Below are 27,787 nucleotides of genomic sequence, written 5' to 3'. Positions count from 1 at the left end.
TTTGTTATAGAATAGCAATGTGACAAAACTACACAACGTTCGGCTTGCCTTTCTTTTCCCCATTGTATTTGTAGCATCTTCCTGATTTAATTTTAAATGGATACACGTAAACTCCATATGGTAGATATATGTTATCTTGTTACTTTTCCTCACTTTATCTTTTAACTAGAATGATCTACTTCCATCAGTAGTGAAAGATCTCATCACTGCCTCTGTAATTTTGTAGGGTAGAAATCATTCTCATTTTAGAAATGAGGAAGTTGCGAGTCAGAGAGGTTAAGTAGCTTCTTTGAAGTCACACAGCTGGTGAAGCACTGAGCCACAATTAGAGCTCCTGTGAGGCTGTCTCCAAAGCCTGTATTCTTTCTGTCATGAACTACTTCCCTGAGCAGATTTTGTTGTGTCCACCCATTTGCATCCTGCTCAGTGACAGCAGAAGTGCAGCACATTTCATAAGAGGCACTATGCATGCAATAGACTCATGATAAATGTTTGTCAAAGTAGTGAAAAGCCGACTACTTATAATGCCATGGTTTCATGTGTGGTTTTTTAAAAACAGAACTCTGAGTAAAACAAAATCTCTGATTAGTGTGAGAAAAATAAAGAACTGCATTAGTTTGAGCCCTCCCCTCACCCCCTTTTTTGAAACAGGAAAAAATACAATTTGATAAGAGGGCGTAAGTTAGCGATGATTATCCTAAATTCTTTTATTTTTAATTGAGGCGTAGTTGACATATTGTCGTTTCAAGTGTACAACACCCGAATTCTGATAGTGGTCCCCAAGATACAATCGCAAGTTTTCATGGTTATTAGGTACTGTATTTAGCATGATCTTTTTTTTTTTTTAATAGTTACAGGGAACCACGTCAGAGTGTCTGTTCTAAATGCCAGCATTCATAACCACTTGGACCTAGGGTGTTCCATCAAGAAAAGGAAATTGATGTGAAACAGTATTTAATAAAAAGCATTTAGACCTGTACTGGGCATCGTCCAGGAAGGCCTCAATTAGTTTGCTTTGACTTTTAGTAGATTGAACCTTTCTTATGTCCATTTTTGTCACCTTTCTATAGTGTTTCTCCCCTTTTCAAATGGAGAAACTTTCCCTTAGTTGAAAAATTGAGACCTTAAGGATTGGCTTTACACTCATGCTTCGTTTAACAGGGGTGCGTCCTGAGGAATGCATAGTTAGGCAATTTTGTCATGGTGGGAACATCATGGAGTGTGCTTACACAAACCTAGATGGTAGATAGCCTACTACACACCTTGGCTATATGGTACTGCTCTTCTGGGACCACCTTCGTACATGTGGTCCCTCCTTGACTGAGACGTCGTTTTGGGTCTCATGACTGTCCTGATGTGTGCTTTCTGTTGATTCCAACCCCTTGATACCTCCCATCTTTTGAGAGTTGGGACATCATTGAGTCAGGGGTGAGAGGGCTCAGATGACAGGGAAAAACAACAAAAGACTTATTTTCAAGCAACTCTTATTCCCCCAAATTTTCTGTTTTGTTATTTTTGTTTGTGCTCTCTTTTCTTCCTTTCCCACATGTTCTCCTTGGCTTGGACGTCCTCGTTGTAAATCTTTCTGTTCATATTTCCCTATATTCCTTATCTAGGTCATCCAACTCCTTTTAGAAAATTGGATTCAGTTTGTGTGAGAAAACCCTCCTGTAAAGTAAATGTACATATACATATACGAGCATGCACACACGATTCTTCACCTTTTAAACTCTGAGATAATTGTACTTGGTAAAGGCTGTAAATTTGTCAGGGTACAGTGTACGGGGCACTGACAGATTCTTGGTTGATGCTTACCACCTTCCCGTCTTATGGGTCAGGAAACTGAAGCTGAAAAAGTTGTGCCCGTGACGCCCCCTCAGCAGCTCGGCACAGACTTGCACCCACAGTTTCTGAAGCTGCATGTTGCCTTACTGCTGGGCGCCGGGCTCAGCCAGGACACTTTGGGAATTTGTGTGTTTTTAAATGGCACAGCTTGCTGTGTTCTAACTGATGTTTAAACTTGCAAATGTAGTAGACAGAAGGTGGAAAAAAGACCACGTGTATATTTCTAGAAGAATTAATGTAGACTTCTTTTTACTATTGAGAAAATATGCTGGTGTTAATGACAAGACCATATGCCAGAATGAAAGTGCATCTCTGTCATCGGTGTAGAACTAATGTCTGCCTTTTCCCCTTCCCTTTCCTTAGGGCAGAGCTTGGGATATGGCTTTGTGAACTACATCGACCCCAAGGATGCAGAGAAGGCTATCAACACCCTGAATGGATTGAGACTTCAAACCAAAACAATAAAAGTATGTTTACAATTTTTTTTTTATATTTACTTGCAAAACACAGGTTAAGAAACATAAAGGTCTGTTATAGTTCTTTCCTTTATTCATTTTGTGCCCATATAGGTGCTTTCCTGGGAAGCACAGTGGGATTTTTTGTGTTTGTTGCATTCTGGGGGAAACCTGATTCACGAGTGCTATATGTTATCACTCGTGTATTAACAAAGGACAGAGTGGCAACTTTCTTGAAAAGAAGTGCTTTTTAAAGTCTACTGAATTAAATCTCCTTCCTTTATAGAGAATTACTTGCCTTATGATTTGAGGAAACCTTAGACTGTTTCTTCTGGCACAGAGCTTGGCACACTTGCTCTGGAAAGGGCCAGGTGATAAATATGTTCGGCTTTGTGAGCCGTAGTCTGTGTCCAACTTCTCAACTGTGCCGTTGTAGCTTGAAGCTGCCATAGCCACTACATGAACTAAAAGATAGGGCTGTGAGCGTATAAAACTTGATTTATGGACACTGAAACTTGAATTTTTGTATGTTACAAAGTAGTCTTTTAATTTTTTCCCAATCATTTGAAAATGTGAAGACCATTCTTAGCTCAGGGGTCATACAAAAACAGGTGGCAGCTGGATTTGTAAGGGCTGGGGCTGTGGTTTGACTGTGTCTTAACAGATTCAGCTTGCTTTGAGGAGACTGACTAAAAGAGCTTACATGCCACGCAGGTTGTTTTTCCTGTTACGTTTTCCTTCTCAAGACAAACGGTAAATAATTTTGTGGATGTTTTTCCACTTTTGTGAAATTTTACAATTCTGATGTAGATTCTCTCTGGAGAAGAAGTTAATCCAATTTGCGGTATAGATTTCTTTTCCTTTAGAAAATAAAAGGGATGTTGCCACTGGCAAACTTAGTAAACGTGCCATCAATTTTCCCTCTCCTGCCCAGCGCAGACATTGCCGATCAATCATGGCAATCTTTCTCACTGAGCCTAGATGTGGCTTCCAAATATTTTTCAAAATAGTGTTCCAGACAACTTCTATCAATTGACTCAAGTTGGAACCTATTTTCCACCCTTGATTTAAGAAGTCATCTCAGACTATAGCCTGAAGTGGTGAGGGGAAGTTAGTCAAGGCTGACTGTGGCATCCATCTTGCTTAGAGACTTGTCTAGAAGATTTCTGCTCATTTTTTCAGGTATCTGGAAATGCAGTGTCATCTTTGTGCTTAAAAGTTGCATCTCTCAGAATTGTCAGTTAAGGTAATTTGTTAGCCCTGGGTAGTTTTGACATCTCATTCTTTATATTTATTGGCCCATAGGAAAAAGACCTCCCATCTCTATCTCATTTAAGAGAAACAGTATGCGGTTGATCCCCAAACATACTTGGGTGTAAGATGTCCAGGAATTCTACATGTATATTGATCAAGAAAATGTCCTATGAAAAGATTCACCCTTCAGTCAGAAGATGAACTGGTTATTATATTATGGAAATTTGAGGGGGAAAAATTAGATTTCTAATACATTTAAGATCACAGAGACTTAAGTTTGTTTTGACATTGGTTTTTCAATCTGGATTGCTTTTTCTAATTGTCCATACTTTTTGATGGTGTCACAGGGATTAACCTTTTACTAGCACTGTTAAGTAATAACCAAGTGCTTTTAAAAAGAACATCCAATATCCAGTTACCTTCAGATTGTTTTGTGTCCACTCTATCCTACTGCAGATTTTTGGGAGCCTCCCCAGCTTAAATTGATTTCGAGGATTGCTCCTAATTTGTCTTAATTTTGAGGTCCTAAGTGGTGGTTAAGAAGAAAATGGAATAGATGGTTGGGATGGCTCATTCCATGACATGCCACACCCTTTTTTCCACAAATTCCAGAAATAACCACCCTTATTTCATTCTAGTGAGTCAGTTCTTTTGCTAAAAGTCAGTTATTTTGCAGTAAGGTCCGCAAGAAGGTAGAAATGCAAAGGAGACAGGTCACCACAGAGGAAATGTCCATGGCCTGCACTGAGACCATTGGTGACAGCTGCTTCCTCACTGTCCATCACCCAGCCTTCTCTTCAGGGCCCAGCTGCTCAGGCAGAATACGTGGAAGAAAGGACAGTGATGCCTTGTGGCTTTTACACTGTGACATCTGCTACTTCTCTTCTGATTTTCTGAAATGGTGTGGGGGTGCTGGGTTAGCAGCCAGCTACTTCTTTCCCCGCCCCCATTTGGTTCCTGCACAAATATCAGATAACAGCTGGTATCCTCAACTTGGCCCACATTTCTTTGAGGCAAAGCAAACCATTTTCCAAAACTACATAGCACCATTTTTGTCTGTTTTTTTTTTCTTCTTATTTTCAGTTAGACATGTTTGTGTTCTTATACAGCATCTTGAGCTGGGTTTTTCTAGTGTTCGTTGCTTTAAGTACCTTTTGGAAGCTTCATTTAAGCTTTCCTATTCCCTATTCTATAAATTAGTCTCTTTCTCCCTTCCTCCAGTCCATCTTGGTGTCGGGCTAATCTTACAAAAACACCACCTTCCTCATGTTACTTTGCACTCACAATTCTCTTGTATTTCCCTACTGTTTTTACCATGTAATTTGGCTTCACTCTGGAATTACCCAGTGTTATTACTGTTCTCCATGGTAGTCAGACTGGCTCTTCACTTGCAAGCTGATTGTCTTCCCAGCCTCGGTGCGTATGCTCATGTAGCTCCCCCTCATTTTAGTTTAATGGTGGCCGGCCCATCTTTTAGAGCCCATCCGAAGTCCTTCCTTCAGCTGCTGCCTTGCTGGGCTGTTCCAACTCAAGCTGGGTTCCCCCTTCTTTGAAATATGTTCTTATTATCCATGAGGAACCGCAGAAGTTTGGGGATTGAAGGGCCTCGTATATAATTTAGACTTAAGCACTATGCTCTGCCCCCAATAAAAGAATCGAGACCTCTGTGGTCATATGGTTTAACTAAGATCGGGCAATTGAGGACAGAGCTGTGACTCAACTCCTTGTCTTTTGATACCGACACCAAAACTCTTACCATGACACCATGCTTTCCTTTAGAAAGGTACAGTAGATTAATTAATATATGCATTATATATAAGTATACTAGTGTTTGTGTACTCCTCGACTTCAGGTTTCTGTTACGTCTTCTAATCCACCTAGCGTTTATATGTTTGTTAGAATTCCTAGTTATTGGGATATTGAAACAGTGAATCAAGTACTGTGAGACGTGGTTTATTTAGCAGTTTCTCCTGGGGCTTCCTAATAGTATTAGCCCAGTAGGGTTTTGTTCAATAGATGGATGGTATGTTGAATAAATGACAAATATTCAGTGTTTCTGCAATGAGTGAAGCAGAGTCCCTCAGGCTGTACGAAATCCTAAGGCAGTTATTCCCAAACCTGGTTGCATCAGAATCACAAGGAGAGTGAGTTAGAAATACAGATTTGGGGACCCGCTTCAGACCTACTAGATCAGTGTCCAGGGATGAGATGCAGAAATCTGTTTTTTAATGTGCTTACGCAGGTAGTTTTTGTCAGCAAATCGAAGATCTAGCACTTAGGAACTACCAAAATGTGCCTTTTTTGAATAGGCCGATTTGCTGAATATTTGGTATTTTTGCATGCGAAGTTCAGTTTGTTACCAGCTTTTACGTTGATAATCCTCTTGCAGGTAATTCTCTTAACTGGAATATTAACCATGATTTTTCTTGAGCCTGCTGAGTGATAGTTTAGCACTCAGAATAAAAAGTAGTTCATACGGTCTTTACTTAAAAGCATGCTTAGGAATTAGAACAACTTATTATGTTCACCTTATGTTAGAAAGATATTTATTTTAAGTAGTAGCATTCATAGATTAAAGTTGCAAAGTAGTTATTCTCTCCTAAGGATCACTTTTTTCCCTGGTTGGGTTCATGTCCCAGGAGCTTACGTTGCTGGTGATGTCACACCCTCCCTGAACTGCACTGGAGGCAATATGATGGTAAAGCCTGTCCATGTTGTCTCTGATACTGAGATGGTAAATAGCGTGTGACCATTTCAAGATGTTTTTAACTTCTGACATTAGAGAGAGTAGTGAAAAGGTAGTATATATGCCCAATTCAGGTGTCCAGGTGGAAAAAAATCTTCTCATGGCAGTGTCAAAATTGTATGCCAGGGGCTCTCATCAAGAGCCCTCTGGTCCCCATGGGAACCCGTCATTTTGTGGTTGTGATTACTGTGTTCAGGCTTCATGGTCTTTCTCCCTCATTTTGTTTTTAGGGGGTCTCAAGTATTGATAAAATCTGAACAGTGTATGAAACACTTACGGCTTCAAGCCAATACCTTTTTTCTCCTCCTACGGGAAAATGTATTTTTGCCTAGGTTAATGGTGTCAGACTTAAATTCATGATTAGCAGAGTAAAATCATTCATTTCCGAAAGTGCTTGAAGACTTTTCCCCCCATCAAGTGGTATGAATAGATTATTATCACATACGCAGTGAAATAGATGTCTTCCAGCATCTCTGCCAGCTTCTCCCCCTTCTACTATGGGCCTAGGAAATTTTATTATTCCCAAAATTGGGCTTGCTTTATCTGAAAGTAGGAGCTGTTATCTCAAGGAATAGAACTTTCCATTATTATTGATCGGTACTACCCCTAGAAATCCGTGTCTTCTCTACCTCACAAAAATGAAAAACCATGTCTGGAAATACTACCAGCATAGAAAAACTGCCTAAATTTGTTTTTTTTGGTGGGGGGAAGATTAGCCCTGAGGTAACATCTGTTGCCAATCCTCCTCTTTTTGCTGAGGAAGACTGGCCCTGAGCTAACATCGTGCCCATCTTCCTCTACTTTATATGTGGGATGCCTGCCACAGTATGGCTTGCCCAGCGGTGCCATGTCCACACCCAGGATCTGAACTGGCGAACCCCGGGCCACTGAATTGGAAGGTGTGAACTTAACCACTGTGCCACTGGGCCGGCCCTCTAAATTTACTTTTGATTAAACAGATTTTTTCTTAATCATTCATAGATCAGGCTAAAGTTCACCTTTGTTCAAAAATTATTAATTGATATACATTAGTGTGAAATTTCTCATATTAAAATAATTAAACTATCATTTAAGCACATATGGAAAAACTGTTAAAAAATTGGAATACTAATTACAAATAGTAATATCCCTTAAAGTGTTCAGTTTGTTAGAAAGCAATTAAATAAAGCTAATAAACCTTTATTCTAAGCTACTGTATTGCTTTTAATTATTTGTTAAATTTATACCATTTCCTAACTAGCCTATCCTTTTCTTAATTAGTAAATGTCATGTTCGCAGACCTTTTTTTTTCTGTTTAGCATGAACTATGCGCTTAATAGAGAAGGAATATAGAACTATGTTTCTGAAACCTTACCCTCTCTGACGTGGCTGAAGTGACTTAGCTGGCTGTGTGATCTTGGACAAGTCTCGTAAACATTTAAGTTTCCATTTATATCTGTAAAATGAATGAATTATTCATGACTGAGAGTGCATATTAAGTGCCTCTCTCTCTCTTTTATTTTTTTTAACTTTTTTTTTTTTTGAGGAAGATTAGCCCAGAGCTAACTACTGCCAATCCTTCTCTTTTTTGCTGAGGAACACTGTCTCTGAGCTAACATCCATGCCCATCTTCCTCTACTTTATATGTGGGACGCCTACCACAGCATGGCTTTTGCCAAGCAGTGCCATGTCCACACACAGGATCCAAGCCGGCGAACCCTGGGCCGCCGAGAAGCGGAACATGTGAACTTAACCATTGCGCCACCAGGCCAGCCCCCACCTCTCTTTTTTTTTTTTTTAAACTTTCCATGGTCTGCCAAATTGCAGAATCAAGAAAAGGTGTAACTATTTTTTAATAGACACTTGGTTATCATTTAGAATGATTGAGTTAGTGACGAGATGTGGCGCCCTGTCCTGAGGTTTCCCGTTACCACTGTTGAAAGTTTAGCAGCCACAGTAAAATTGGTGCTGGGAAACGCTTTTCTAACTCAGCCTTCTTTTTGGTACAGGATTACTGGGGATGGGGTTGGTTTAATTTATCATTCTAAGTTGTTATTTTAGAAAATTTATTTCTGACCGTTAGGAAATACTCTGTAGATGCTGCATCAATCGACTCCCCACTGTAGAGAAGGAAAGGGCCTGGAAGCTGGAATGAAAGCCATGCTAGACTAAGAGCTTGCCACCTGGTGGGTGCTTGGTTAATATATCTGCAGCAGCGTTCTGGGGTGTTTGAGACAAGTGGGTTTTATAATAGCAGTAATGCTGAGAGCTCATGCTTTTTTTTTTCCCCCCCCCCCCCCCCGGAAGATTTGCCCTGAGCTAACATCCTCTGCCAATCCTCCTCTATTTTTTCGTGTATGGGACATCTCCCCAGTGTGGCTGGTGAGTGGAGTTGGTCTGCGCCTGGGAACTGAACCTGCGACCCGGGCCGCTGATGTGGAGCATGCAGAACTTTAACTACTTGGCCATGGGGCTGGGCCCGAGAGTTTATGCTTTTGTAAGGAAGTTTGAAAGCAGATCTTAGGGGGACCAGATAGAATTAGCTAGAGCACAAAGCAGGATGGAGGAGTAATGTGGACATGAGCCTGAGAGCATTTGGGGATCATAAAAGGTCGGGGTGCCAGGCCAGGGAGTTGTGGGTTTTATATTAGTTCTGAAGGAGAACCACCAAAGAGTTTTGAGCAGAGCAGTGGTGGGTTGGATTTGAGTATTTATTAGGAGAAGGTCTGCTTTGTATTTAAACCCCACATATACATTACCCCTCATTTCAACATGTGTTGAAATGATCATCATATACCTTTTACCTTGACCAAATTTGGAAAAGTGGGACAGGCTTCAAGTTAATGAATAACTTTTGAGGTGTTAGCCTAAATTATTATTTAGCTGGTCAGACGTCTGTGGAGGGAGAGAAAAGTTGAGAAAATACATCCCAGGAGTGGAGGCAAAAATGGGAACTTTGAGTAAATGATTTCTTTGCGTTTTTAAAAATATAGACCAAGTGCATGTCTTTCTAACTTTATTTTTGACTCCTGGTCTGAAACTTTCTGGAGCCGTGTGCCACGTTTTGACAGTATTTTGCTATATCTGATTATCAGAAACTCTTTAATGCATTTAAATAAATTTCCTGGATCTATATTGAGTCCAGTACACAATCCTTATTTGAAATAAGGAATAACAGATTTTTTTTTGTTTTTCCACGCTAAGGGAGATTAACCCTTAGCTGACACCTGTGTCAGGCTTCCTCTATTTTGTATGTGGGTCACTGCCACAGCATGGCCGCCGATGAGTGTTGTAGGTCTGTGCCCAGGATCCCAGCCTGGGCCAATGAAGCAGAGCATGCTGAACTTAACCACTAGGCCATGCGGCCAGCCCCAGCAGGGTTTTTTTGAGTAATGTGTTATTTGTATAATACCCATCTTGTGTTTTGTAGAATGCTCCATTGTCAGCTTTGATTTCTTTTCTTTTTAAACACAAAAAGCCCCAGAGGTTGTTACTTATCTAGGGCAGCCTAGAGAGTAGGGGTGGGTGGCCGAGCAGGGTCCAGAACTTGGTTGTCCTGACTTCAAGCCTGTTGTGTTACTCCTGCTTCTTCCAGGCTGTCTCCAGAGTGGGCTTTGGACCTTTGAAAACCCCCAGAGGGTGATAACTTGGCATTCTCTGAACTGCTTTTCTCTAGATACTTTTCCACAATTATTGGAGCAGAGGCTGACTGCACAGAGGGAAGGGTGAGGAGGGGGCCTCCTGGTGGCAGTGTCCTGGCTCACTTCCTGCCCATCCTTGCTTGTGAGCCATGGGGTGGGGTGGTGGTGGTGGTGGAGTCTGAGCAGTTGACTGAATCCATCCTTCTTAGGAGAGAGTTTTAGGTTGCTGTGTTCCTCAAGCATGCCTCCACGTCCTGCCTGTTGCATAAATGTGCATCAGCAAAGGCGTCTCTGCAGGGCACCCTTAGCACTTGTCTGCTTCCCTCTCCTACTCTTTGGGGCAGGGCAGGGCTCATTGTCCTACGTTTATGCCTTGGGAGAAGAACTACTAGCTCAGTTTGGTGGCTTCGGTCTATTCTGCCAAGTTACTTGAGAGGTTAAAGATAGGTGTGCTGACTTCTGAAGAAGGGTCCCTTAATTCCTTGCTGTATCTATTTTTTGTAGTATGTTCATAGGACTTTTAGCCTCTGGATTCATGCAAAAACAACAATAGTCTCTTGCAGGCAAATGCTCCCTTTGACCAATGAAATGCAGCTCAAGTTAAGGGCCTTGTTCGAAAATGATATAGCTGATAATACTCTGGGACCAGAAATGGACGTCACGTTGGCTGGTGCTGGTAGCGTTTATTGTTTCCTTTCCATCTCACATTATCAATGTTCAAGTGTTTTGCTTAGGACCCGGTTGTAGGTACCACTATAAACAAACTGAATATTCTCTTGGGGCCCTTAATTCAGGGTTTTTAGCATCCTTGAGACGTTCTGAATCAGATCTGTGTTAGGTGCGAGGGAGTGGAGCCGTGCCTAGTGGTAGAAAAAGTTCTGCTGTCTTTCAGACGGTCACTTGAGACAGCTAGACCTCCAGTTTGAGAAGAAAACTGGTATCTGGAGGTCATATTTAGCAGATAGGTGAGTTAACATCAATTTAAGTATTTCAGTGGTCGTTGGACAGTGAAGGAATTGTTATAGTAACCTTCTGAATCTCTGCTTTGTAGGAGACTACCCATTCTTCAAGAATGTTTTTCTGGTAGGTTCTTGCGAGTCCTAGATGCTAGTTTAAAATTTACAGAAAAGTGCGTTTGTCTCTCTTAATTTGTATGGACTCTTTAGAAAAACCTGTGTGGTCCATTTCTTTTCCTCCCACCTCTGCCAGATTTTCTGTTGTTGCCTTTAGCATCAGTTCTTGTCCACAAATACTACATCAGAATTACTTTGGGAAGTTTCTTGACGTACTGTTTATGGCCAAGCAAGAGAGAGGGCTCTAATTTGAAGACAGTACAAGACATCTGCTAGTTGTCTGCTGCTCCCTGTGAGGAACTCCTTTGATGCCACATCAGGACCGAGAGTCAGGGGTCCTGGGTTTGCTTTCAGCTCTTGCTCTCTTGGTCTAGTTTTCTTATTTGTAAAAGGGTGGAGATGGTACCAGGATACACAGTTCTTGTGAAACGTTTTGCTTGATATCTAGAGGTAGAAAGTACCGTGCTGGCCTGTTACTTTCAGAGAGAGAGGATCAAGAATATTCAATATTTTTCAATCTTCCTTTTTTATATTAAAGTTGTATTTTAGAAATCTAGTTGGGGAGGAATTAAAAAGCTACTTTTACAATGAAGAAAGTAAGTCACAATGTTTAGTTCTTTGGTTTAATTTTGTTGGATATTTAAAAAATTGCTTTAGTTACTTTGTGTTACAGAGACATGGATTTTGGAAAAAATCGATAAATCATGCTGCTGTGCTCTGTTTTTGGTCATTAGTGTAAGGTTACTTCCCTCCAGGGGGATGAGAAGTTTAATCCTGCATAGGTTCTGGGGTTGCTAATGAGTCATGAAATGACCCTCAGGTGAGCAGCGAGAAGGGCAAGGAAAAGCAGAACTTCTGCATGATCCTGGAGACTGGTAATTCAGAAAAAGCTTTAGTTCCCACAAACTTTGTTAAATGACTGTTTAGAAATACACCTATTCCTGCTTGCTTTACCCAAACAACCGTGTTCATATTCCTAGAGAGATTCTGGAGTCATTGAGCGCGCCGCCAACCTCATAAAATCCAGCACAGCAGCCTTTTGCAGAAACTGGCCAGGCTGATGGGCTCCCTAATCCAGCTGAGCCACATCCAGCCGGTCTGATTCTTGGAAATACCTTTGGATGGCTTTTATGGACTTTGTTTTATTTTACGTTTTTGTATTTTGTGATTTAGAGTCACACATATTCATTTCAAGCTACTGGGAATCTGTCCTGCTCATTGGGAGAACGTTAGTGGGTGGCAGGAGAAGGACTTGACCTCTGTTAACTTTTAGGAGCTCTCCTAGAAACCCAGATACTCCCCACAGTTTGAGGATTACCTATTTAAAGTCCCCTGACATAAGGGACTGCCAAAACTTCAGTGTTCATCAGAATCATGGAGTGGAGGGCTTGATAAAGGGCAGTATTCCTGGACCCCAATCGAGACTTGCTGAATCTGGTTATCTGCAGAGTGAGGCCAAAGAAATTGTATTTTAACAACCACTACAGGTGATTCTTAACAAGTGGTGGTTTGACCTGAGAACCGTTATTTAGTGGACCTTAATGATTTGCACTTGGATACGTCTGTGGCGCTTGTTTCAAAACAAATCTACATGTAAATAAGATTTTAATTCATGGGTTCTATCATAAACGATCTGAAATGCCCTTGATTAACAGATATGCTTTTAATGAATATAGTGCTGGACTTACTTAAGAAATAATACATATTTTCTCTCTCTCATACACACACACACTTTACTCATTTTCTGAGCATTTGAATGTTATTAAATACTTTAGCATTACAAGTATGTAAACATCATTTAATATTTGATCCTGAAAGTGGGGAATTTGCAGTACGGTTCTTCTGGGGCCCATTCATTTGAAATGGGTATTTCATAGTATAGAGATTGGGAATTGAACGATATGATTCAAGATGGTTGTGAATCCTTAGATTATGGAAGCTGCTTTTATAATGCATTAAAAAGTTGTCTCATATTTATAGGCTCCTAACCACACCCCTCCCTGGTATCTGGATATTTTAACTTTCTAGTCAGGTTTGGAATAAATGGGCATTTGCTCTATTATCATAAGAACTCCCCCACATGGCATGTTATAAATATCTAAAGAAAAAAGACGTTTGCTATATGGTGCCTTAATTTATAAACCTTTTGGTCTACAAACTGAATTTTGTCCCAGAGCTACGTGAAAGCAGTGCATACTATTGCCTTCTACTCAGGTTTGTAAAAATGGGTTAATAAGTTCTTGTCACCAACTTGCAGGATTTTCCTTAGTGTTCTTCTTCATTAAGCAGTGTCTTAGGGGAATTGTGAAATATGCATTGTCTGCAAGCTCCTCTGGTGCTCAAAGTCAAATGAACTGTGAAGGTGAGGGCTAAAAACACCCCTCTCACCTTTGTACTTTGTTCTTTGAGTATTAAAGAACATTGATCTACCAAGTGGCAAAGGGGATACTATTTGGCGGTTTAATTACAGCCAGTGAATGTTATTGATGCTATCCATCAGCGAGACCCGGGGAAAGGGCACGGTGCCAGACCATTCTGTGCTCTCGACAGTGTAATTAAATACCGCAGGACTGCGTTCTCAAGGTAAAGCGAGGTGCTTCTGCTCGTCTGAAGCAGAACACTTTGTCTTGCAACAAAGGTGAAGGTGGTTATCCCTCCTTACTGCCCCTCTTTAAATTTCCGGAGTGGTTCTATGAGTGGCAATGATCGCTCTCTTCATGGTGTACCATTCAGGTTGTCCGTGTTTTCCTTTAAAACCCTCTTTCTTGTAAAATCTTCAAAACTGTCATACAGAAGGCTTTAGGAACACAGTCATTACCTTTCGTTAAAGCTGTTTGGGGGAATATACAGGTCAGGTTTCTAATAGATATTTGGAGAATGAAGGATTGTCTTCGAATGAAACTATTAGTCCTGTAAATCAGTTCATTTATAAAAGCCTTCCCTGTGATTATTCTCTAATGTCTAATCATGTTGAGAGAAAAATATCTTGGTAAGTTTGAAGTTATAAAGCATTTGGTAATATTTCAGGGGTTATTCCTTTTAAATTATCTGTTGAATAAATTTTTCATAATTGTATAGCTTATGTCAGGTCCACAAAATATATGTAGGTAAAACTTTCTTTGGCTCTGGGGAGGGCTTATAATAATATTTCTATTATCCTTCTTTCCCTTTATCATATTAGCTGTGTGTCTCACACGCAAATTTCCAACTAGGCCTATTTGAGAGATAAGAAATATCATAGACAATCCGAAATGTTTCTTGTTCCTGTGCCCTCCACCCCCTTTTTAGCAGTGTGTAGTCCGTGCCAAGCGAGAACTTCAACCCAGGCTACCCTTGAAAGAGTTGATTTCCTAACTTTGTTCGCGTATACACACACACACGTACACACGTGCTAGATCCCTGACAATTGGGTCAAATTAGGCCCCAAAACAACAGACTGTTGTGGTTTATTGTAATATAGGTTTGGGTTGCAGACTGTTTCACATTTACAACAGGTGTTCGAAGGGGGATTGTTGAAATAAAATATCCTTTGTTTAAAGAGAAAGATTGTTAGAAATTTTCCTTTGGAAGTTTGAGGAATAATTGTTTAAAGTCTATTGAAGCTTTAGTCAGAATGATTATTTCATCTTCAAGAGTCCATCCCATTAGGGCCTTATTACATAATATGGAACTATAACAAGACCAACAGTCAGCCTCCAAGTTTGTAGTGAAGGTCATGTACTTTAACACTTATTAATGTTCATACATATGCTTTTTTCCCTCTCTCCTTACCCTCCTCAGAAAGGGCGAGGAGATCAAATGTAATATTAAAAAACATTTAATTGCAAATTGATTTTTAAGACTATGCATAATGGGTATACAATCTTGGCTAGCCGCTATCTATGAGTAATTAAATAAGTACTAATTCTGTAAGCAGTTTGAGTATCTGGTATGTACCGGTCAGCTTTGCTAAAAGTTGGAGCAGTGCCAAAATATGACAAGATGTCGTCTGGTCCTTGATGTCATCATGTAGTCCGGGAGACAGCACTTACCTTCTGTGCCCATTATTTGGATGTGTGATGAGTGAATGCAGAGTGCAGTGGAAATGGATATGTCACTGGCTGTTGAGAGGCCTCTGCAGGGGTTTCAGAGGCCATAGGGTTTTACAAAGTAGAGTTTATCAGGCAGAGAAAGAAGAAAGGTGTTCTGTGAAGGAATGTCTAATTCAAAGACACAGGGGCCTTTATGTGACGCATACTTTTTGGAAGAAATTTAACATCTGAAAACTATAAAGTGTACTTATTCTATCAAATAATAACCTTCTACAGAAATGGTTGGTAGGAAGATTTGATTAAGCCTAGCTCCATAGTTTACCTTTATCCTTTTTTAGTGAAGATTTTGATTTTGACTATTCTCCTCACCTAGGTTATGATTAGAAAACTCTCTCTATGTTGTATATATATGTGACATGCACATATGCATTTCTGTACTCTGTCACTCCCCTGGTCATAGAAGTTTCACCTTGACATTTAAGAGCTCTAGAATGTGTCCTAGCTTTAGTGTTGTCATTGTCCTACAGAAATTTGTCTCCTGGCTCAGCTGGGCTCTTCCTCCTTAAGTATGCAAGTCTAATTGTCATCTCGTGCTTTGGGTCACTCTGTGCCTATACTCCTGTACACCACTCTCATTATTTATGAAATTTTATTTGTCCCTAAAAGCCTTTCTTTTGTACTGCACATTACCTTTCTCTCCTATTTGGTGGTCTACTCTCTGACAGCAGGCATCTTTGTCTTCAGAGCACCTCACAGAACACTTATGCTTTTTTTTTTTTTTTTTTTGATGAGGAAGACTGGCCCGGAGCTAACATCTGTACCCATTTTCCTCTTTTTTTTGCTTGAAGAACATTGTCCTTAAGCTAACATCTGTGCCAGTCCTTCCTCTACTTTGTATGTGGGATACCGCCACAGCATGGCTTGATGAGTGGTGTGTAGGTCCACGCTCGGGATCTGAACCTGCAAACCCCAGGCCGCCAAAGTGGAGTACGTGAACTTAACCACTATGCCACCAGGCTGGCCCCATTATGCTTTTGTTTATAATTTCTGAGTGAGGAACTTTCTGTATATTGCTTACAGGAAATAGACCTGCTCTGTGTGCTCCAAGATGGGAAAATTCACAATTTAGGTGAAATTAAAAGTGAAACTCTGTCACTTCTTGGCAGGCATTACTATTCATTGAAGATACGGTCAAATGAAGGATGTATAAAACTGCCACCTGCTTTTTCTTTTCTACAATAAGTGAAGATTTAACTATTGTTATCCCTTTATGTGAGATTTTCCACAAAATATCCATCAGCCTGTGTCTTGTCTCTCATCTGTCTCCGTAGATGCAGGACTGTGTGAAAGCCCTAGGACATGTCATCTACCGAAATTGGCTTGTTGAGAATCCTGTGCTTTTTCCACACGTTGCAAACCAGTACTAGTTGGCTTTTAATCTTAAACAGCTCCAGTTTACTTATACTGGGTAGTGTATGGTCCTTCTTTAGGTTTGACTTTCTAACTCAGCATTTTAATCTCTCTACAGTGCCTTAGATATACTAGATGCTTAGATGCTACATAAATTATGTTTTAAGTTTATTTTTGAAGGTAAAGTTGTGACAGGTATCTTGAGAGTCTGGCTCTTGTTGGAGATTGCATCTGATCAAGTTTCAGAACCTTGAAAGAATACTTAAGAAGCCATTACTGGAGAATGACTTTCTAAGAATTGGATGAGTACATCTGTTTTTCTATAAGACAATTTAACTTGTGTAGTTTCCAGCGAAGCATAAAAAGCCAGATTGTTTGGACAAGCATCACACCTTCTAATCATCTTGCCTGAGAGGTGCTTCAGAAATAGCCCCTGCAGGAGGCCATGGAATAGATTCACTCAGCAGATTCCAGAGTGTCGGCTTGGTGGCTGAGGCTATAAAATAGGCATACATACAAGAATTAGTTTCAACCCTCTAGGAGCTTAAAGTCTGATAATATAAAAGCTATGTAAGTGCATTGCAGTACTGTTACCCTGGTAGGAGGGTTTGAGGCTCTGGCAGGGTTGAACATACCTGAGTATTGGGCACTAAGTACTGAGATTTCCCTTTTTCTGTAAGTCTCTCTAACGCTCTCATACTATATTTAGTGAAAGTGTCTAAAATGAAAAATTTACATTACTACCTGCTAGTGTAGCCTCCTTAGTGTTTTTTTATGCTGTGAAGTCACATTGAGTCATTAGGTGCCGGTTGCATGGTGACTTGTAGACCATCCGACATTCAGAAACATACATGTAAACCCTAATCTGAAGTTAGGTGCTGTTCCATTGGAGTCTATTTATCATTTCTGCCACCATCTCCCAAAAAAGTATCCTCTGTTCCTCATTTTGCATCTCACTTCAGGCTGTAAGAGATTGCTATGAGAGAGACTGAGGAAATGGGAGGATTTAAAGTGTGGTAGTTTGATTGAAGAAATAAAATGAAGTTGGCCTTTTCTGTCAGCCCATAAAGATGCTGGGTGTTGGCCCTCTGTGTGACAGTAAGAAAGCCTTTTCCTCCTGCCTTCAGCAGCCTCAGGCTTTCTGACACGCTTGTCTGCTGTTGTCTCACAGAATACTTGTAATAGTGTAATTACGAGTATGTAATTACAAATTGTACTGTACTATTGTAATAATTAATATAAGAATATCTATAATAACTGCCGTGGATTTGGAAGAAGCCTTATTTGTTTAATCTTGGGACTGTTTTGCTGTTAAAGTGCATACGTCTTCCTTGTGCAAAGTCCACTCTGTGTCTATTTATGAAATCTCAGAGATAATAGTAATATTTGAGTTTTTCTTCCATAAATTGAGAATGCTGATAATACCCAATTCGTACACTCATGTAAAGATCAATTGAGTTACTTTATGTAACATACCCAGAACAGTGCCTGGCACATTGTAAGCACTTAGTAAGTGTTGAGGGCTATCATTATGTGTTTTGCTATGATTTTATATATATGAAATGATATATGTGTTGTATAATGAAACCATTAAATTATGGTTCTCCAGCTCTGTGCTAATAGTTTTATTATTCCATTTAATCCTTGTAAGTTCTTTATGAGTAAGGACTATCATTAACATCAGATTACAGAAGAAGAAATAGAGGCTTCCAGGGACCTAAGGAAATTATTTCTGAATTATATAACTGGTAAGTGACAGAGCCAAAACTTGGGCCTAGCTCTTTGGGACTCCGTGCCCTATGTATTCACTCCTTAACTTTGGAGGGCTCTACTACAAGCATTAATTTTGTGCCACTAGTTTGCAGTATGCTCTGTTGTGGCCAGAACTTCACCAGAAATAATGCATTCTCTTCTGTCTTTTATAAGGTTTTTGACCTAGTAATAAACTGACTCATGTTTGCTTCAATTCCAGCCAATTCATGTTCACTTAACGTTTCCGAAGATTATATGGCCAAGTAGATACAGGCTCATTTCTCATTTTTAATGTTAAAAGTAAGGGAGTCAGTTTTCTTAACCACGACTGTAAAATTCCTAATGCAGAGAGGATAGCAATGGACTCTTCGTTACAGCTGAAACTCCCATCGTTTTTTTCTTTATTTTAATGCCTCTTTAGTGTAATCCCTTTCTAAAATTTTAATGCGCCAGGTGAAGGTGCTGGGTTGGAAATGGAGTTGGGAACCTTTTGATTGACAGATTGCTGCTCAGACCCTGGGATGACGGATCCACCACTGCAGTAGTGGACTTGATTCAGCCACCCACCCTGCTGCTTCACATACCTTGTGTTTTATTTTTTGTTAAATTCTTTGCATGCAGAGATCTTGGGGAATTTTGAAAGCTTTTGTGGGCTTTCAAAGTTGCATTTCAAGAATATCTTTACCGTGGACTCCCTGTTTGCCTTCACCAGCACAAGAGACCTGGTTGAACCAACTGTGTGCTACAGCCAAGCAGAAGCAACGATAAAAGGGCGGAGAGGATCTGCCCACTGTGATACTGGAATCAGAAATAAAGATGTGTGTCAGGACAGCCTCTGTGGACTCTCATTTAATTGATACACATGAATGAGACTGTTTTGGGTCGCGTTTAATAAACTCTGCTCAATGTAGTTTTTCAGAGGCTGAGTTTAAGACGTGAAAAAGGAAATTTTTTTTTGTTTTTTTTTTTGCTGAGGAGGATTTGCCTTGAGCTAATATCTGTGCCAGTCTTCCTCTGTTTTGTATGCTGGTTGCTGCCACAGCATGGCTTGATGAGTGATGTGTAGGTCCACACCCAGGATCTGAACCTAGGCCACCAATGCGGAGCATGCCGAACTTAACCACTAGGCCACAGGGCTGACCCTGAAAAAGGAAATCTAATTGGTTGTCCCCAGTGTATAATTGGTTGTACAAACCTTACAACCAGCATATTTTTCTTTTTATGTGGCTATTCAGTAGTTTCAGTATTATTTTTAACAATGCCTTATATGATCACTTATGCTTATGACATTACTTCTTCTTCGCTTCATCTTTAGTTTGGTTGAGAATCAACTGCCTGGAATTTTATTTAATGAAGTTGCACTAAAACTTGAACATGATGTGAAGCTGGGAAGTCTCTCTAGTGTAAAAAAAACCGGTTGCTATTTTCCCTTTCTGTTAAATGGTCTGTAATTAAACCACAAAAAGCAGGCATGTTTAATACCTAAAAGATTCTGACTATTGTAGGTTCATTTTAATTTAATTGGTGCAAAGCATGAGTCTCAGGATTCTTAGTTTGGTTTTTCTCCCTTCAACTCCCCTCCTCTCCACCCACCCCAATGATAGATTTTTCTCAAACATCTCCTAAATAATTCTCAAGCATTAGTAGTAGAAGAGATACAGTAACTGTCCTAAGGGGATGACTTATTTTGATGTATTTCATGTTTCCTTATGTGTATATAAGAAAAAATCTAGCAAAACCTAAAGTTCTTACCTTCTTGTGTATCTCTTTGGGTGCCTCCTTGTAGATGTCTGGTCACCCTCTCGATAACCATCGTTTCACTAGAAACTTGCATGATTTCAGACTGTGCGGTGCAGCCAATGGTATAATGGAAAACCCCTTGACGAAGAGTCAGGACCTCTGAATCTTACACCCAGCTCTGTGGCTTTGGGCAATTCACTTCGCCTTTGTGTGCCTCGGTCTCCCTCTTTTCTAAATATAAAGAGATTGGACTAAATGATTTTTATATTCTCTTTCTGCTCCAGAATTAAGACCCCTTCCCCCCAGCGACATATTATTCTGTCAGAGATTTTATGGCCTCTAGGGATTTGAATCCCCAATTTGCTAAAGGAAACTTTATTTTTTAAATGTTTAATGGAATCTACAGTCTAGTCTGTACACAAAGGACTGTCATGTAGGATTTTTGGTATATTACAAAGTGGATTATGGCCCCTCAGCTTTACAAAATTTCAAAGTTCGTCTTTCCAATTAGTGTGTGATTATAAATCATCTTATTACAAAAAATGTATGGTAGGTACTAGGGTGTACAAAGTGGGATAGAGGTAAGGTTTCTTATTTCAAGGAGTTAAGCCAGTCACAAGACAGGGTAGCAGATGAGTACGTCTTGGTTTGTTTAGTATCTAAGAGAACAAGGCATAGAATGCAGTGTGGGGACAGGTAGGAAGTACTAACCCAGACTAGAGTGGAGAGGTTGGATGAGAGGTGACTTTAGGAACTGGGTGATGCCCATGCAGAGTCTGAAATGACCAAAATTTGGATGAGTGGAAAGAGCAGCCTATGCTAACACAGGGAAGTGAGAGAGCGGGAAGCTTTGGGAAACTATTGTGGGTTGTGTGTGTTTGTATAGAGAAGGTAGTCAGCGTCCTGAGCATAAAGGGCTAAGAAATTTGAAATGAATCTTAAAGCATTAGGGAGTCCTTGAGGGATTTTAAGCAGAGAATAAAACAATCAAATGTATCCCCTGGTATCTCTGAACTTCTCATTTAAATTAAAACAATTTTTATATAGACTTGAAACATTCAACAAATCCAGTATCAATACAATTTGAGATTCCATATGTATTTTCCACTGATGTAGTTTTCTCAATTCTGTGTCTTGAACTCCCTCTTAAAGGTAACTGCTCTAATCTATAATACCTTTTCTAAGCCTTCCTGTTAGGCGTGATTATCGTTTCGGCTCTAACACCTTTGCTACAGCTAATCTTTAATTTCTCACGGACTTATTTCCAGGTGCTTTGTTCTCTCAGGTTTACTCATTTGCAACCCTTCATGATACATGTCCGTCCTTATGCAAAACCTCATCTTGGGCTGTGATGTGTATATGCTTTGATGTGTGTCTGAGACCTCTTCCTGGTAGGGTTTTGCATTTAGAAGTAGATCAAAGTACACTGTTTCCTTTTAGGTGAATTTTGAGGCGTGTGGCCTGAACTGTGGTTAGAAATCACATCTTTGTCTACTTTACTTCTGAGCTCTTTTGGAGGGTGCAGGATAGCTACCTGTCTACAAAGCCTTGATAATGTCACAAAACCTTTGCTCCTGCCTACCAGACCCAGAACTAATTTTTGTTTAGTGATAGTGTCATTTTTCAGAGAGTGCCATCACGACTCCATTTTTTGATATGAACGGCAATTAACACTGTTTAAATAGGCATAACTATGAGCTCTTCTACTCCTTTCAGCTGAAGAGATCGAATGGAGCTTTTCAAAAGTCTGAAGTGGCACGTATCTCATTTTCAGGTTTAGTGTTTGTAGTCCTGGGTCAGTAATTGACAAGTGATAGAAGTTGTTCAGTGGTGATCTTGCCAGTGGGAGATTTTTCAGATGTCCTTAGTTTAATAGAGAAGGAAGTGCTTTGTTCGTTTATAGACCTTATCACTTTAATCTGTTGGTATTAATGTCCACTGTCACTGATCTTTCCGTTGATTAATCAGAATTGAGAACGGTTGAGTTTTTGGACAAAAGCATTTGGACTTTTATTGAAAGTGATGTACTGGGATTTTAAACCTTACTATGTACATGTAATAAAGTACCAATTCTTAGCCATGAGATATTTTTTGTTGCTTTTAATTCTGTATATTTTGATAGTCCATTCGTAGTTTATGTGTTACTTGTCCTTGAACGTTTAATGTATAATTAGTTTTAATTGCTGATGAAGAAATGAGTTTTTAATTACAAAGAATATGCTGTGTCTCAAACCATTCCGTTTTTGAGACCTAATTACTTTGATAAGTCTGTTTTTATCTCTGTTTTGTCCAGTCTGATCTCATTTATGAAGAACAGTTTGAGAAGCCTTTGGGTGGAGCATGTATTTGCCTGGTACTTCTGACTGCCTCCCTTCCTCTTCTCTCAAGGAATCTTACTATTCCTTGTCTTTGTTTATTATATCACTCGTAGGGTTGTGAGAAATTCCAGAATAACCTGAGTTTTAAATTGCTATCTTTGGAGTAGATTGGTGTTCGGTGTTGTACTTCCTGTATCGTCTTTAAATATTTAAATTGCAGACTTTCTGGCTGCCTCTTAAATTAGATCCTTCACTTAGTAGTTTTGACATTTCATAACCTTGCTCCTCAGGCATTAAATATTCACCTGTTTAAATGGCAGTGAAAATTTAAAATCTAAACCCATCTATTAATCCACCAAATGTAGATTGGAGAGCAGCTTGCACTTGGTGAAAGAAGTAGCTGTTTTGACCCCACTGGGACACATGCCGGAGGTTCATTGTATTGAATTATTTCTAATAGAGAATTTGCCATTGAACAAAACCATCTCTTGGGTCTTCTCCAAGGGATTTTAGTCTTGAAGGAACCATAAAGATAGACTTAACGCTTTGAGGTTTCAGATAGCCCAAGAATGATTCTCTAGGTGAATTTTAGAGCGAGGCACCAGTATGAGCTCCAAATCCACCAAAACATCAGAAGGGAGAATTGCTGATATTTGCCAGATTCAAAATTTGGTCTGGAAACTGATTTGAATCTCCAGAGTACAGGTCCGTATCCCACTGCAAGTCTTCTTGCTACTTTGGTCTGAGTACATTTTCTGCTTATAGTCCTTTGAGGTGGAAGAAAAAGAAGAAATGTTTTCCTTTTCCTGGAAAGGAGGGAGGATGTTGCTGACAATGAAATCCTTGATAGAGCATGGGAAAGAGGCTGCTTTAATCCCAAGAAACAATAAAGATTTAGGAGGGAGACATGGCAGTTGGTCTGGGAGGAGGGTGGGTGCTCTCCCCTTTATTTCCTGGAAGTGGGCGGGTGTGGGGGTGGTGGTGGTACATTTCTCATTTAATTGCATTCTAAGAATTAGAAAGTAATGAAATGAATTTCAAAATCCTAATTATGATGTGCAGTTTCTCTAGTTAATAGCAATTAGTGGCCATTCGTCCTTCCTTGGGAAAAGTTACTTTTTAAAAATTACTGATGGAAAATAAAATAACTTTTAACGATAATTTCTCATGCCGTCCTGTTTTCTGCTCTCTCTGCTCAATTTCACTGTGTGTGTGTGTGTAAGAAATGACCAAGATTCATTTCGTTTTTCCAAACTCTCAGAACAAGTGCACTGATACGCTGTAGTGTGGTATTGTGGCAAGAAAACTGGACAAGGAGACAAGAATGTGGGGCCAGAAGATCAGAATTTGGATCCAGAATTCAACACTTGTTGTATATAACTGTAGGCATGCTATTTACCTTGTCTCTACCTATTTTCCTGGCCATAAAATACTAATGTATTTTATACATAGGTTGTTGTGAGGCACAAACAAAATGATTATATTTGAAAATGCCTTGCAAATGGTGAAGTCCCATAAGACCCTAAGTATAAATTAAATAGAAATATTATTTGTTACCACCATGAGTTGATACACAGTTTAGTCCCCTCTATCCTGCCTGTGGTGATGGGAACCAGTTATTTGACAAAGTTACTGAAATATACTGTTCTCAGAAGCTTTGTTATTGGTTCTTGGAGCCCTTTTACTGTGGCTGTGTTCTACAAATGTACCTGAGAGTTGTTTTAATCAGATATGGTAAGATGTGCAGACATGGAAATGATTGTTACAAAGGAAGAAGTTTATACTTACAGATCTATAGTAACAGGAAGCACAATATGCCATGCAGGGCCACATGGGGAAGCACCAGAGATGGTCAGGGGGCAGCGGGGAGAGCAGAGTGTGGTCCGCAGCAGAGCCTTTCTTTGGGTTGTAGTGGGAAGGGAAGGGTGAGGCAGGGTAGATATACTGGGTGAGTTTGGCATTGCATAGTTTGAATAATTTTGGAGAGCTCTTGGCTATAGGGGTGGTCCCTGGTTGTCTGCTACCTGGGCCTGGAGTGATTTAGGGCAGGGGGAATATTGGCTTAGTGTGTGAGTTGGATGAAGGAGATAGAGATGTGGGCTCTGGATTGGTTGGTTTGTATATTAAGGACATGCTCACAGGGGAGTCATTTACTATCTCTAGAAATGAGCTATCCCGAGGAGGGGCAGTCTCTCCAGGCTCAAGGCCCTAAATGCCAGAGCGTCAAGAATACAGAAAATAAGAAAAGAGAGTCCATGCAGGCTGGGAATTAATGATGCAACGTGAACTGGAGACCAGACACTGAAGGGAAAAAAAAGCAGATAACATAACTGACCCAAGTATGTTTTCAGAGCTTTTATATAAGCATTAAATATAGGCCCGTTTTCCTAAATATATTTTAGGATTACTTTTAAAACACTCCACCCACACTCCTCTGAAATGTACAAAGCAGTGAATGTCACTGCATGCGTAAATTATTCTGGAACACAGTAAGAGACTCAGGTTACTCTCAACTTTAATGGTCTGGATCTTTACATTCTCAGATGCATTTCAAGGTAAATAGTACTTATGATGTAGTCACCTAGGGTTTTAGGCTCTGTGCTAAGCATTTTATGTGGATTAGCCATTATTAATTATTCCTAATAACTATTCCAAGAAAGTACAGTTATGTGGTAATAGACTTAAAGAACTTGTCCAAGTTCACAGAACCCTTAATGGATTCGACCTGGTTTTGAGTCCAGGCACACTGGTTAGAGGGATGTCACTGTTAACGCTGTCACACGGCCTCCTGCCCTGCTGGAGCTCACAGGGAGGCTGCCTGCCTGTCCTGCCTGTACCTCAGTCCTTTCGAGTTAGCCTCCCACCTTGCAGAATGTAGAGATGCTTTGTTGCCCCTGGGAAGCGGCTCCCCACATAGGGGCTCTTCCATCCCGTGCGTGATTGGAGCAGACTAACAGCTGGCTTGCTGAGAGCTCCCTGCCACTGAAATAAAGCCCTGGAGCCCTAGACTCGAAGGGAGTCCAAGTGGTGTGATTTCTAGCTTACCCAGACAGTTGAGAATTGTACTTAAGAAATTGGGTATTCGTGTATTCGCATCACTGAATGCATATGTGATTCATTTGCGTTTGCTTTATGTTTTTGTCAGTTCATAGTAGTCCCAAGACTAGACTCCATTTGAATTCTTTTGGAATTATCCTTCATTTTTTATTTTTCACTTACATTTCAGTTCCCCAATATTCATGGTTCTTAAGTATTTAGGCATTAAGAAAAAAGAATATGTGAATAGTTGTCTATCTTCTCTCCACCACGGTTCCGAATTCCTTGTGTCTCTGGGATAGGACAGTGCTAATGTGACTTTAAAATATAGCCTTTGGAACAACAGGTGTATTTTCAGTTGTTAATGAGCAAACTTATTGGATAAAGGATGAGAGTATTAAATGTTAACACTGTTGGCAGGGGTGAAAGATAGCAAGACCTTTATAAAGTAGTATAAAAACTGGCTTTTTTTTTTCTGGAGAGCAAAAAAAAAAAAGTGATAACACAGAGAGCTGTGAGCATAATTTAAACCATGGAGAAAATATTTGGTGTTTCATACCAAATACCAAAAGCTATTTAAATTGAAAAGGTGTTTTTGTTGTTTTGTTTTTGTGATAAGCATTGAATTAGATTAAAGGTGGATGCTACTGGATGACATGAACAGGGAGAAGTTATCATATCCTGGTACTCCAGCAAATCAATCCCAGAGCTAGACTGATTGACCGTTTCTATGAATGATCTGAAAGATGGGGTGGGGAGTATGTTGTGATTGGGGGTATATCTGTCCTTAGAGTTTGTTAGTCCAGAGAGCTTACAGTTCAACTAAAGGGGCTGCAGTCAGGAATAGCAAGTGAGACTCAGAGGTATCTAAAAATTGGCAGAGAGAGGTTTTAGGCAAAGAGCCATCGATTACAATCTTGGCAAGATGTAGGTGACTTGATGAACTGTCCCTTGAGTGCATTGGTCCGGTAAGCTGTTGTGGACACACAGGATCAATGGGGTATTAGATTGGCTTTACTCAGCAAATATTCTGGCATCTGTGACATGCCAGGATATGGAGGAGGATACGGTGATGAGAGACAGCTGTGGTTGCCTCCTCACCTCACAGAGCTTACATAAAGGTTGGTTATAAACAAATACACATGGACTTATTTGTCTGCCATCCTTGAAGAAGTTTAGATACTATATGTCAAAGATAGGAAGCTTTATGAAAGGATGCATAAAATGGCAGGTAAGGTCAATAAAGAGGCTTAAGAACTTTTGAAAATCAAGGTTAAAAAGACTTGTGGACAAGAAAACAATAGAAGATAACAGGGGATATAGCTCCTTTACATATTTAAATTTCTGAGAATTTAGGGGTAATGGAAAGCTATTTTGAATTAAGTCAAAAGGGCACACTTACTGATGATAGGATAAATCTTTTAGAAATGTGGCACACCCAGAGATGGGAGAGGCTTGAAAACAGGTTGCAAAGATGTGTTGGCTGAGTTGAGTCCTTAAGCTTAATCATTTGATTGAGCCTGAATCCCTCCTTTGGGAGGTTGACCCCATTGAGGACAACTTACTACTGTGAATTGTCTTGGACCATGTGTTCTACTGGTCTGTTTTGAAGACTTATAAACCTAGGGTAAATACTCTCTTCTTTCCACCCAGAGGAATGGCATTTCTCATTTGTTGAGAATTTCTCCAGAAATGACTAAAACAGTTAATGCCAGAATTGCTTTAACTTCAATGTTTGTTGTATGCTCCTTATGGAAAAGCTGCCAACTAACTTTAGGCAGTCTTTGAGTTTCTGAAGGGAGGTAACTGAGTGGGCGTATACATTTAATTTTATTTCCCTTTTCCAGGTTTCCTATGCTCGCCCAAGTTCAGCTTCTATCAGAGATGCAAATTTGTATGTCAGCGGACTTCCGAAAACAATGACCCAGAAGGAGTTGGAACAGCTTTTTTCACAATATGGACGCATTATTACTTCTCGTATTCTTGTTGACCAGGTCACTGGTAAGTAGCCAGCTGCTCTGGACAATCTTTTACACATTCTGACCAGCAGATTGTGGAGTTTTCTCCCTTCCCATGCAGCAGTCTTGCCTCTAGAACACATCAAAGGTATATGTGGGCCAGAAAATGCAATTTTCTGCTGGAATTGTTCATAAATATGCATGGATAAAAGTAGACTGTGGAGTGGAGTGAGTGGGCCTGAGTCATCTCCACCCTGAAGGTGCAGGTTCGAAGCCTGTTTTTATGGCTTGTAATGAATTTACAGATGCTGTAATCTTCGTTTCCAAGCTGCTGCGTGACAGAAGCCCCCGTCCTTCTTATAAAGTGCTGATAAAAAATCTTATTTTTGTAAAAATCATAGTTTAACACAGCCATATGCAGCTAGTTCTCCAAGGGGGGGTTATGCTATGTCTACACTGGTGATTATTCAGGAGGATTTCCCGGTCCTTACTGTGTTGTACAGGCATGTGTAAGAGTTTGGAATTCTGAATGTTAAAATTTTGTTATAG

The 27,787-nt window shown here is 40.0% G+C and overlaps 1 protein-coding gene across 1 annotated transcript in view; it reads left to right on the top strand.

Annotated features, from left to right (window-relative positions):
- The window catches only part of ELAVL2 (ELAV like RNA binding protein 2), a 71,234-nt gene that overhangs the window by 32,359 nt on the left and 11,088 nt on the right, over positions 1-27,787 (top strand). Inside the window, exons 3-4 of the mRNA XM_046664876.1 lie at positions 2,209-2,312; positions 27,128-27,281. Of these exons, the coding sequence (XP_046520832.1) occupies positions 2,209-2,312; positions 27,128-27,281 (258 nt within the window). The remainder of the gene's footprint in view (positions 1-2,208; positions 2,313-27,127; positions 27,282-27,787) is intronic.

Source organism: Equus quagga, chromosome 6 (assembly GCF_021613505.1).
Source record: "Equus quagga isolate Etosha38 chromosome 6, UCLA_HA_Equagga_1.0, whole genome shotgun sequence".
In the NCBI taxonomy this organism is placed as follows: domain Eukaryota; kingdom Metazoa; phylum Chordata; class Mammalia; order Perissodactyla; family Equidae; genus Equus; species Equus quagga.
Note: the sequence above shows the minus strand (reverse complement) of the source record. Positions and strands in the feature narration are given on the sequence as shown.